We start from the raw sequence: 13578 nt of genomic DNA on the forward strand, positions 1-13578 counted from the left end.
TATAATAGCTAAAGATTCGAGGGGCATAATGTCATTGAATAGGCAGCAAACCCTACCTCTAGCTGTCTAACATGTTTCTTTGTTGTTGCACAAACAGACCAAGAGACTTCATACCTCACATGCACATAGAGGAATCTTCCAGAGATAGGAATGGTATCTCTAACATTAACATCCTAGCAAGAGAACTGCCTGAGGCCTCTCGTTGGCACTGTCAACATTTGATGGACATAGTACTAGCAGACACAAACCTTCTCACATCTAAAAAGATATAGCAATGAGAAATAGTTCTGGGTGGTAACAGGACCAGTGAGAGGTAAGCCTTTTCCTGCTTCAATGTTTTTTTAAAACCATATTATTTCTATACATGATGGTTGAAGGGGAAAATAAAGCACCCAGATACCATCTTCACATTTTTTCCAGTTTTCTAGTTAATCCACAGACATCTGGTCACTACAGCTTAATACAAGGATCAGCACAGAATGGTGGACAATAGTCTCCTGCAGAAGTACAGGCTAACTGGATGGATGGAAAGGAGAAACCAGACTCTTTAAAACCCAATCTTGAAAGCTTTGCCAAGGTAAAGACTACAGGATTAAGTCCTAAATGAGCTATTATAATTGTTTCTGAATAGCATCTATAGTTTACAATTTCAATTATTCTCTTCCTCTATACTTTGTTACTAATAGCTTTCTTAGGAAAACAAATATTTGCCAATCCCTATTTTCTGAATCAAATTCATTTAAAATTTTTAATGTGTTTGACATCTCAACTAGTGTGTGTGGAGGTGACTGTCATTAGAGGACTAATTTGGCTGTAAAGAAAACACCCTAAAGATTAAGAACCTAATTTAGTAAACACTGACATACATTAGTGAACAGAAACAAGTATGGTTGTAGGATACCATTATAATGGAATGGCAGCAACTGTATAAAAGCTTTGTCACAGTATTTCATGGCTATAATGATCTGAGGAGGAATAACTAAAACAATTAGTTCCAAAATAATTATTTGGTATCAAGTTTTTGAAAGTTCACAATTTTCTAAAAGTAAAAAAAGTATTACAAAAGCAACGTTATGGATGTAGGCAATAGTATCCAAATTGCAGGATTTAAAGGATGTATAACATGCCCCAAACTGTGATGAAAATAAGTGAAAAACTAAAGCATACCCTGTATGTCTTACACATACCAAATTCAAGCGCTGCATATTTAGGATGTATATATGCATGCACACACTGAGAAAGTAAATCTTCGTTTGAGTGCAATAATTTTTAAATGTTTCAGAAAATGAGCCTGATTCTTTTACACTAAAGGCCCCTTTTACACGCCAGATAAGTGTAAAGAAGAATTAGTGCAAACAAGAATTGGGCCCAATAACTCTAGCATAACAGTTTGGGTGTTAATTTTTATAAATGTTCCTTTTTACAATTGTCTGGATATTTCAAGTTATTTATAGTGCAAGATTTTCAGGGCAGGGACTGTGTCTTCCTATAGATGTTGTCAGTGCCTACTACAATGGGTGTCTAATAATGTCATTTCTATCCACCCAAGAGCCTTTTTTAAACTAATTATAAATATATTCCACTCTTATAGCTTCTGCCATGCAAAGATCTGAAAGCATTTTGCCAACACAAAAGCCTTCACAAAACTGCTCTGAGGTAGGTATCAACTTTCTTCTGTAAAATGGAGATGTGACATGTCCAAGGCATAACAAACTATATGCAAAACAGCAAAAAAAGCTTTTCAGTTTATAAAGAGGGTTGTAATTAGTGGTCATAAATAAAAGCTGTTTTAGTAATTGTTTAAAAAAATACTATTGACTTTATATTCTTTTGCCTTTGTTATTCACATAAGTTGGATAAAAATCTTTTTGACTGGAAGGAATATTCCCATATAGTGCTATTTATAGGAGAATTTTTATACTAGAAAAAAATCTCTCACTTTGATATTGTACACACATCCCACTGAGGTTTAAACATTGCAGCTCTCTCATCTTAACAATGTTTCACAAAGACTACATTCCACCTTTTAATTTAGTGTCATACTGAGACAGTTGGACTGTACGATGAAGTATCAACTTGCACACTTCGTGGTGCGACAAAGAAATTTACAAGACTACATTAGAATACATATCATAAGAGACCACTCAGTCTAGTGCTGAAGATCTTTTGGAAAAATCTGGGCACAATAAATTCCAAATGGTATTGACCCTCTGTCCTCAATTCAGACATCCCTAGCGATATGGGGCATACTATAACTTTGGGTCCTGTGAAGGAAAGATTTCAGATGACACAATTAAAATTTAAAAAGACAGCCATACATGATAAGCTAGAGCAAAAATTTTAAGATTCTAACTTAAACTACTGACATTGTGAGGAAGAACGAACCATTTTGGTATGCATCAGTGGGACAAGAAATTATGACTGGGGATCGCTGCCAGAGAAATAGTTTTGAGGTGGTGAAATCATTAATAAATACTACTCTTTTTTGTTTATTACAATTAGATATATCACAATTATTACAAAAAAAAGGGAAGGCGATAAATCCTCTAAGTTATCCAGTGCAAAATGGAAGCCACCCCATCAGGTCCAGTCCTGCTCCCACTGAAGTTTATAAGCAACATTTAGGCCTAGAATGAGCAGGTACAACTCCACTGAGTTCAAAGAAATCACATCCACCTTACTTAAAGTTTGGATATGGGCCAATGGACATTTAGCCATTGACTTCGACGGGAGGAAACAGGAGCAGTCTTAAGACCCACTGTCTTAAAGGTGCAAAATCAAGACAAAACATATTAACACAAAATGAAACAAACATACATTAAATAGTAGTGTTTCCTGATATATACTTCAGATTTGTAAATGAACTTTCTAAGAGGGAAATGATTTACATACCTAATGAAATGATTTATCACTTTGGAAAAAAACCCACAGTATTTTTATTTCAAGTTTATATTAACTATAAATATCTAATGACAGGAAAGATATTCCCCACATTTATGTGTTTTGTTTCCCCATCATTTATGTCTTCTGCTCTTTGCCTTTTGGAGAAAACATCACATTGTAAGGCTGTCTTCTTTTTGGACGGTGAGAGGGTGCAAGATCCTCTTTAATATAGCCTTAAAAGAATAAAAATAAAATCAGGGTAAAGATTTCACAATAATCTGGCTGAGAGATGGTATCGTATAAAAGGAAAAGTAATATGCATTTAACAGATCACTAAGTTTTGCTTACCACAAAGATTTTTGTGTAAAGTATTTTTTCTTTTTCGGAAACTAGTCTGAACTTGCCAGGGAACATTCAGAATGCCCTCAGCCAGTGAAAAACAGTATCCATTAAAAATTAAAATATTTAGTTATATTACTTTACAGTAGTTTCCTAGTAGCTAATACAGATTGAATATACTGAAGGACTACTGAGAAATCAGGCTGTCAAATGTTCAACTATTTTAAAACTCATTACACATTTCACTTTCCTCCCTAACAGAAGCTTTTATATTTTACTTTAATAAGTTATTTCTGTAAGATATATAGAAATACTGCAACATCTGAGTTATTTAACACAAGAAATCTGTTCCTGTAAATAGTCTCCACATTCTAATTTATAAACTGCACCCAATACAACTTCCCTGGACACATATACCATACTTAACATAACACAGGCCTCTAATAAAAAGCTGATGTCTCTGTGTATTTTTCTGTGGATAAGTATAGGACTTCAGCCTTCATGTTGGTCAACTTTGCTCTGTTCACAGGTATTTATTTCATTAAAATCAAGTTTACTGGTAGATTTCTTCTTTGAGGCTAATGAAATACTTTGTGTGACCCACAATTAAAAAAATACAAAATCACTGGAAGGAATTGCCAAGGAATAACCATAACGTACCACCAATTTATATAAGGGCATTTTGTTTTTGTACAATAATTGCAAATATCACCTTATATATAGTGTTCCACTATGAAAATGCAGCAGTAACTTATGACCACTAATAGGATCATTGGTCTGAGCCTAAAGTTTGAAATTCCTTAGAACTGCAGGTTCAAATTTCTGTGAGATTGACTTAGTCCTTTACCCTTTTAAGTAGCTTAATTAGCACCACTGTTCATTGTTTGACCGTTTATTGCATAAGACCTTACATATCAAAACCCCATCTTCTTCTGAGAGAGTGTTGAAGATCCCATAGCACTTTTTGATTGGATATAGCCAGTCACTTGACTACACTTGTGGTTTGGTATTGAAAATATTCAAGCAAAGCTTAGTCAGTTAATTAGTCAAAGACAGACCAGTACAATACAAAAACAAGACATACATACCACTCCTTTCAGGAAGCAATCAGTCTTGCAGCATTCAGAAGGTCTACTTTAAATGAATGCATTTATGACTACCTATATTTATACTACAGTTGTTTACAGGCTAAAGACTCTCTGTACGACATTCAAGATTCAGCCCTCTAGTCTGCACCAGTTTTTTGTCTTGTTTTTCTGTATTATCCTGTACCTTCCTTATCTTTGTGTTGGAAACTACATTCCAGGCACCAGGAGGTGCCTCCATGGCCTAGTAACTGTATCAGAACACACTATTCACCCATCTTGTCTCTGACAGGCTTTGTATTTGCCTGTGCCAAGAATGGAGTTGTGCTGTTGTAAAGTGTTATGGGATATACTTTTGCATGAGTGAACAGAACTCTGAGAAAAGCCTAATACAATTGACATTGGTACAGCTTAGCATGAACTACCCAATGTTCATACATGATATAATGTGTAATACATATTAATGTGATGTGCAGTATGCATAATACATATTGGCTAACATTCTACTTGGAAAAGATAGGGATTCAATGAATGTCCATGGCCAAGTTTTCCTGCGATCCACCTTAAAAACTTGGAGAACAGATAGCTCTGCATAACCCTATAATTATAATTTATTAAATTTATCAAAATTAAGAATGTATATTATCTAATTACTATAGAACAAAGAGTTCAGAAATTATTGGGGCTCTTAATTCAGAATTTCAGTCCCTTTGAAGATATATGTGCAACCACCAAATGTACATGTTTTAAAACCATTACCCTACTCAAGGAAATGGTGGTAGTGTTTGGTATAATCAAAGTGAAAACTCCAGCACATGATCATCTTTTCAAAAAAGTCTCTCAACTACTTTAATGTTTCCCACCCAAAATATCATAAGTAGTTGGATCCTCTGTAAAGGCTAGCTGTCTGCAAAATCTGGTTTTAAGGCTAGAGCTTACTAGAAAAGCATTTGAAATGTGAAATATTTTGAAGCACCATAACTCTAAAACAGCACAATTTAAAAAAAAAAAAAAAAAAAGCACACATTTTTAATTCAAACAGTAGATCCATGTGTTAGTAACTCAGGTTCTTGTGACAACCTAATGGCTTCTGAAAAGCTATTTATATAAAGAAAGAATAATCTTCTGTGTAAAAAAAAAAAAAGTCTAAAGAGCAGTTTGTGTTTTTGCAATAAACCAGGATATCTGCATAAGAAAGAACAAACCACAGTGTTCAGAAGGCAACCACATATAACGGTCCACAATGCAGCCATTTATCATCCCCATTCACTGTGGTACCTAAAGGAGCTATGAAGACCAATCAATTCATCTTGTTATCTGAGGCCTTAAGTACAACAATGAACCAGATTTTCACCTCTGAAAATGCAGTTCATATCTAGCTTTAGGTTAGAAATAAATATGATCTTAGTTTAGTTCTGTAGGAATTTTTCCCATATCCTCCCACTCTATCCGAGTTCTTAGGAATTCTTTTCACATTCCCCATTCCCAATATCCCAGGAGCCACTGAACAAAACGCAACACTTACTCAGGCACTTAGTAGCTGGTGGTCAAATGGAATTTGACAGAACTGTCTAGGGAAGGCTTTATAATGAAATGAGCATCTTAGTGTTTTTAATACTTCAGTTCTCTCAGCACCAAATTTTAAAACAAAAACATACAAACTTTCCAATACAATAATTTTATGCACTCACCTCTTTCCACACACGTTTGAGTTGAAGGAAATCCAACCTCCCAGAAGTTTTCTGGTGTACTAGGAGGAATGTAGCGGAATCGATGTCTTGAACAAGCAGCTAGCTTCTTTTCTCTCTCCTCTTCTGGAATGTCTGCATAATACTAAAAACAGAAATTGGAGAATATGTAATAGGTCCTAAAAAATTAACAATGATGTATAAGAGGCAATTACATTACTTGTATCACACTGTCACTAATGATCATTGTACTTAAAAACGTACACATTGGTGAGGCCAAAAGTACAGATAGAGGTTTGCATGTCCATGACCTCAAATGTTAGTTTGTTAAACTTGACTTATTACATTTTCATCTTCATTACTATAACTTTAAAAATGCACCCTGAACTTATAACTGTGTTACTTTTATACATTGTAATATGGAACAAAATAAGGCACCAATACAAATACTCATGCATATGTGTAACTACTTGTGAATAGTCCTATGAACTGGTCTCATGTGTAAAGTTAAGCATGAAATGGGGCCTAAAACAGATAGGAATATCTGAGATCAATAGAGGAATCAAAGTTAACCAGTAAAAGTAGTTATATTCTGAGTTTTCAGGTATAAATGAAACACAAAAAGACCATGGGCCAGATTTTATGCTGTGTGTAGCTTAAGGTTATTACAACAGAGAAGGGGTAAGCCACAAGGATCCCTCATTTAATATCCAAACACATGACACAGGAGTAATAAGGAGCTGGTCTAACCTATGCCAACTGACTATTATTCCTAATCTGGAGTATACAGCAATCTGGTTTCCTCATCTCCCCTCCCCAGCAGCTGTGCAGGGGGTGGCAGCGAGAGAGGCATAGCAACTGATTCTATGTCAGCTAGGAACTTCCCCACTCACTGGGAGAATCCCATTCAGGAAAGTTACGGTGAGTCTCTATTCCCTCCATGCTGCGTGAGCAGCTCAAAAGACTTCAATCAGGGTGAAAATCTGCCCTATATATACTGAGCCAAATTCTGCCTTCATTGACATAAGTGCAACGTTGCTAACTTCAAAAAGAACATAACATATTCCAGTATACCCCGAGTAATACAATAGTTAAAAAATAACTTTTTAAAACGAAGAGCCTGATTTACACGGCCCAGTCATTTATTAGAGTGTCTCCAGTGTACATCATGAAAAGGAATAAGTTTCATCCTTCTTGCAGTCTTCTAGTTTTACAGACCAGGATTCTGTCCAGAGGCTCCTACTCGGGCCAGTCTGCAATTTAGACATTATAGAATACTGCAATATTTATGCATCCAGCACTGTCCTTCCCAAGGCTGAATATATGATTTAATTCAACTGGCAATCCAACAGTCTTGTGCTATCCAAACTTTTATAGTTGGATATCATCAAAAAAGCTAAAGTAATTCTGCCAAAATACTACAATGTTATGACCAGAAGAGACTAAAATCACATTAAAATCTTAGTCCAACCAGGCAGAAAGTAATCTGGAGTAAGTGGCAGGAAAGAAATGGAATGCTCATCCAATAAAGAATTGCTTTTATTAATGGGGTGCCCCAAAGTTTTGTTTTTTCCCCCATCTTCCACTAGTAATAATAAGATGCCACACAAGGTCTGTATGCTGGAAATGTTAAAGAACACTAGCCAACTAAGTATCTCAGTGTTTGGTGGGGAAACATAAAACGGTCGAAAACCAAAAAAGGAAGGGTGTCAGTAGTGTTGGTGGTGTGGACAGCAACACAACCACAGCACTGAGAGAGAGGTATTAATGAGACAAAATACAGTAAGATGAATAAGGGGACTGGTTCGATTGTACTGTTTCTATAGTATGGGGGAAGGGTAGACCTGCCTGAGACTGAGGTACTTTTTTCTAAAAATATCTGCTACCGATATAAAAGGCTGAGTTGGTGTTATCCAGCATCGATCTGACAGTGGAACAAAATCTGTTCTAAATGTCAGTTAGTACATGATTCTCATCAGATGGCATGCAGGCTTTCCAGGTCATCAAAGAAGTTTTAAAGAGATTCAGGCTTTTAATGGGTTGTACCAAGATTGTCAGAGTACCCACTCTCTATTCTGGAAGACTCCTGTTTGCAGGTTAGACAGAAGAACTAGATACACAGATGTGATTAATTTAAAATTACTTACTGCTTTGAACAGAGATTTTGGTAGAAAGTCTGCCAAGAGAGAAACATCAGGAATCTACTTGTGTGTATTTATTGCTCAACTGATGTAAAAATGTTTACCCCTCCCCTTTACAGCCAGCCATGAGATGGAAAGATGGCAGAAGCCCTGTATGTCCTATAAAACTGGTTTTGTTAACTGGTGTAACAGTATGTAAATTAGACATTGTTCATTTCCATTTGGAAAACAGGTGAACATACTAACGAAACTACAGTATTATGCTTAGAAAGCTAGATTAAAATTTCTTCCATACCACACAAATCCCCAAAACAATTTTAGCAATATGTGTTTGAGATTATATATAGGCTGATGAAAAGCAGAACAGCAAACAGGTACTGATTGTTTTGTACAAAGTCAGCTTTTAGTGGTCAATGTTAGGAAAAATATCAGGACTTTTTTTTTTTTTAAAGCAGATCATCTAAATTAACAAGAGATATCATACAGTGTCTGTTCAGAAAGAAAATCCACATCAACCAAGAATATTACTTAAGGATCATTAGAAATAGGTGTACTGTCCTAAAACAGTTTATTATGAATTTTAAAACATATTAAAAACCCAGTATTTTTCTCCATCAGTTTTGTTGTAAAACAAATTTTAGGCCTAAACTACTAAATTGTTTGAATTCATGGGGAATGCAGTGAACTGGGATTAAAACAGTGTAAAAGCTACAGTACTTTTTTCTGGGGAAATTATAAAACAAATAATGAACAGTAACAAACTGAATTGTCATCATTTTGCAAGAACCAAAAAGTAAGGCTTTTAATTTTAGTTTCATTAGAAACACCAGGGACAGGGGAGAATGTTTGCCAAACAGCAAAAGAAAAAATTGAGAGAAGTGTTTTTTGCTTCTAAACTGATATTACAGATAAAGGACAGGAAAAAAGTAGAAACAAGTAATCAGTGTCCTATTAAGGATGCCATTTCAAATAGAAAACATGTATTTTAATTAAAAATTGTGTATAAAGTCATCATGACTGAGAATGCAGTGTCATCAGGGAAAAATATAATAGGGCGTTACCACTAATTTGCAAAAATTCTGTTTGGGTGCAGTCTTGTTGGAATAGCTCTTGCAAATATCTACATACGGAGTGAAGCTGAGAGCCAAAATCTGATGTTAACACATAGTGTTAGGTGCCGGAAACGGATATGGAAGTGGCTTCTTATCTAATGAGGACTGTTTTAAATATTGATTCTCCTTTGGAACTGTGAATGGACCAAAGTATGCAGAGCTATGCAGACAACTAACCAAGTGGTATCTTCAGTTAAGAATTGTTTCAAATCCAGTTATTTTAGTGCAATGATATTGCCGAGCATTCCATACAATTTTGTGAAGACACTGATCTTGGATGGTTTACACTAAAGACATTTTTCCTCAAAAATAATTAGAATAAATACAGAATTCTAACACTTGCATATTCCAAAATAAAGTCTACAAATGTTTCCATGATATTACTTGCCAAAATATAATGAGAACTGGGTTCATTGGGAGGAAAAGTCCTGTAGCATGCAGAGACAGGAAATTAAAATTGTTAAGGCATGGCTCTGGGCACAAGAAATAGAATAGTTACTTTTTTTTTTTTTAAATGCCCTGTTTTCATTCAAACCTGTAGATTTCACATATTTTGGAACAGAGAATTTACTTTTAGTCAGCTGTAAATAAAACTATTTGCATTGAAGCAGCACTTTAGTGGAAGTTTTATCAAAGGGATTTTTCATTAACTTGTTTTGTTCAAGAACATACTAATAAGCCACATTACTCAGATGAAGAAATTTAGCTATCTGGTGGACAGAATGGGATGTTAAGAAAAATATTGGTTCTAAATAAGAGTGGAAATTAAGCAATAAAACTCAACAGGGACTCTTTTATTAGCTCATTAATCTATACCTCAGGCATGTTTTGAAATATGAGATTGTAGTTCAATAACTCCAGCAGATTGAAAAGTATGTTAAAGACCAAATAAAACATAAAATAAGGATAACATATATAATGTGTCTGAAAGCATTTCAATTACTTGAAAGGGAGAAAAAGAAATGTAAAAATGTCTTTACAACTTTTTTCTTTACCCCTTACATCAGAGGTGCACAAACATTTCCAGTCACCTTGTCCTCTCCGCCCCTTACCATTAATGGAACTGTCCATGCCCCCACTCCATTACTGCACAGCTAAGGCTCCCTCAGCAGTGGAACTTGGGTGAAAAGCAGAGCCGGGTGGGGGGGAGGGGTGTGGCAAGAACTGGGGATGGGGGGAGCTGGGGCTAGAGGCAGAGTTGGTCTGGGGGCGGAGAGGGAATGAGGGCAGAGCTGGACTGGGACAGAGCCAGGTTGGGGTGAAGTGGAACTGGGGGTGGATTTGGCCTGGAAGCTTGGTGCTTCCTCCCTGCCCCCTCGAGGGGCTGACCTGGGCCCTGCTGCACATCCCCCTGAACGTTCCTCCGTGCCCCTTTAGTGGTCCCCCCAGTTTGGAGAGCACTGCCTTTCATTAAACACCTCATAAACTTGTTGCTTAGTCTAATAAACTGGTGAGTTACACAACATCACACCCATACGTTTTGGACACTGCAGATATGAACCAGACACCACCAAGAGTCAGATGGCTGCTTTGACAGTCAATACGCAAAACTATACTATAACAGTCAGTACTGAAAAACATACATTATTTTCAAAATGACTACAAGCAGTTGCTGTGGACTAAATTTTCAATCTGGTTTATAAATGTATTAGCAGTTTTGCCAGGCAAGTTTTGTATGCTTTTGTATATATATACCCATGTGAAGGTGCACTTTTGTTTGAATATTTGGTCCTGAATATATATTCAAGAAGAAAAACAAAACATGAAGTGCAGCTTAACACTACAATTCTATTTTGGACCCAATTCTGGATCTCTCAGCTTTAGCAGAAGTAGCACTATCAATCTCTTGCTGAGTTACTGGTGATCAACCATTGGCTAGTTTGTTTATTTTTGTTAATTGAGGCCTCACTGATACCAGGGTTTTAGCAGATACAGGAAAGATACATAAGTAATGCCAATGCTATCATTCCAAGATATTGTTTTATCTAATTATCTTCCAGTGCTGCAGTACCTAATTTTTATCATGGAGACCTGCCTGGACCAACAACTTTAGTACAATTGACTGCTTAGTTACATGATTTACCAATACCCACGCTTCTGTGTATTTAATTTGAAAAGCATTTCAGGCCTCTGGCACCAACCAAGTTAAAAGAATTCAAGACTGACCAAAACTTAGAGCTTTACTTACTATTTCACATTCCTTACAGGTATGGCCCAGCAATTTTCTTCTCTCTTCTCTCTTCCGAACTACCTCAATATGAGGAAAACCTAACACAGAGTTCTTTCTGAAAAGCAAAGAGAAAAGTCATCAGGGTCAAGTCTACATTATCTTACAGAGCAGACTACGGGTGTGTGTTAATTGCCAAGTGCACCAAAATGTTGTGCTCTAACTGCACCACTCAATTCTTTCAAACAAGACTATGTTGACATAAACCAGGTACCTTTTAGTTTGTAACAGCAGCATCCGCATGGGGTAGTTAAAGGGCAACATTCTGGTGCGTTCTGTGATTCACCCCCCATAGTCTGTACTGTAGTACAGAGTAGAAATAGCCTAGGTTTTCACTTGATAAGGTATTTCTGTCTTGGGAATTTATGGTGTTTATTAACACAATGAAGCAGACAGCAGCAAGGAAATAATAGGACTTCACTGGGACAATCTAACAGTTTATCTGAAAGACCCTCAACTTCCTGACAACTGGCATTTAAAAGGCTATCCTTCACATCTGAACATAGTTTGTAGCCAAAAGAAGTTGCAGTATTAAGTTGTCTTATGTGTATCTATGCCTCTCCATGGAAGAGGAACTGCTGAACATCTCATCTCTACTTAAAAATCTTGAGCTGTATTAACTCATGGCCTGCTCAATTTAAGGTTCCAATGTTTTTAGTAAATGCTTCACAAGTGCTATGATGTTTTTACCTGCTTGCTCCAACTATATGGGATTTATTAATTGGCTCCATAAAACAAAAATGGCACCATCTTAATCCAACAGAGAAGACTGACTTTAATGCTTTGGCAGTCAAGACTACAATAGTTTTTGGGATTATGTCTCAATTTTTAAGCTGCTTGTATGCTGGATATCCTCTCTGGTTATGTGACTAGAATGTGTGCCGTCTTACTCTGGATGCTATTGTTTTTCTAAGGATCGGCCATAAGGAAAACTTAACTCCTGATAAGCTCAGATCTACGGCTTTTATATTGTGTATTGTTCTATTATTGTTTATACTGTTTATTAAAATGATTATTGCCTCTAAATTGGGAGAAGCATAAACTTTTGCAGCATATTTATTTTGGTCCCACTACAAAAGTTCCTGCTATGACCATTAACAGGGGAAAAGTATACTGGACCCAAGCACATATAATGCTAGCAACATCATTGCTGAAGGTATTTTCAACTTTGCATTTTCTTTTTAGCAAGACACAATGCTGAGACTAGTCTCTTTCCTTTGCAAAGTGAAAACAAGCTGGGTATAGAATAGATGTGTGAGACAGACAGTAAATCGAGTGCTTAATGGGATTATGAAATGAAGACTAATAGGTTATGATGAAAACAGGAGATGAATGGAAAAAAGCACTAAGATATACAGTGGTCTGTTGAATGTTCCTTATTTAATGTCCACAGGAATTTCAAAAAGCTTGATAAAAAAAGATTGAGATGCTGAAAAATCACTTAAAAGAAATCAGTATCTTATCTGGCCTTGAAGGAAAACTGCAGATAGGAGCCAGCTAGAGACTCCAGCTAGTGGGAACAGGAACAGCCAAAACAGGAACCTTTTTCATCTTTGGACATTCCACTCAAAACTGTAGGAAGTTCTCTGACTTTCTCTTCTTTGTGCAGATTGCGTTTACTCCAACCATGCCCGCCCTCCAGTCTCTTCACCTCAGCATCTCTTCAGACCTGCCCCGCCTTACCCTCTTTTCCCCTGCCCAGTCCCCCTTGCTCTCCTCCTTCCCTTTTCCTTCCATTTAGCTAATTCCTTCCTAAGTACCACTCTCCCAGCTCCTCCAAAAAAGGCAAGTCATGGAACATACTTGATGTTTGCTACCATCACATTGTTTATTCTCTGTGTATGTTATACCCCATCCCCCACCCTGTGTCCATTCTCAGCTGGCCCTTAGGCACTACCTAACTTGAGCTATTGTGTGTTTTGGAGAAACATCACATATTACAGAAGCATGTTTTTAGTAAAAGTAACACTTCCTTCTCTCTATCAAAAAGTGACAAGCATTCCTCTCTTCCAATGTTCTGTAATTTCTCTTTTCGCTTAATCTTCATTCTTCATAAGGTTACCCAGAATTCATCAAGAGATTTTCCAGTTGTACACCTTCAAC

General features: G+C 36.5%; 1 protein-coding gene across 5 annotated transcripts in view; it reads right to left on the reverse strand.

Annotated features, from left to right (window-relative positions):
• Positions 1-2465: 2465 nt before the first annotated feature.
• Positions 2466-13578, reverse strand: part of RBBP8 (RB binding protein 8, endonuclease) — a 78154-nt gene continuing 67041 nt past the window's right edge. For all 5 annotated transcript variants that reach the window (XM_067546755.1, XM_067546762.1, XM_067546738.1 and 2 more), the window contains 3 exons: positions 11437-11533; positions 5999-6140; positions 2466-3116 (listed from right to left, as the gene is read on the reverse strand). In XM_067546755.1, coding sequence (XP_067402856.1) covers positions 3019-3116; positions 5999-6140; positions 11437-11533 — 337 coding nt within the window. In that variant the 3' untranslated portion in view covers positions 2466-3018. The remainder of the gene's footprint in view (positions 3117-5998; positions 6141-11436; positions 11534-13578) is intronic.

The sequence above is a fragment of the Emydura macquarii genome, unplaced genomic scaffold, assembly GCF_026122565.2.
Source record: "Emydura macquarii macquarii isolate MOO-44397 ecotype Brisbane River unplaced genomic scaffold, CSIRO-AGI_Emac_v2 contig_212, whole genome shotgun sequence".
Classification (NCBI taxonomy): Eukaryota; Metazoa; Chordata; order Testudines; family Chelidae; genus Emydura; species Emydura macquarii.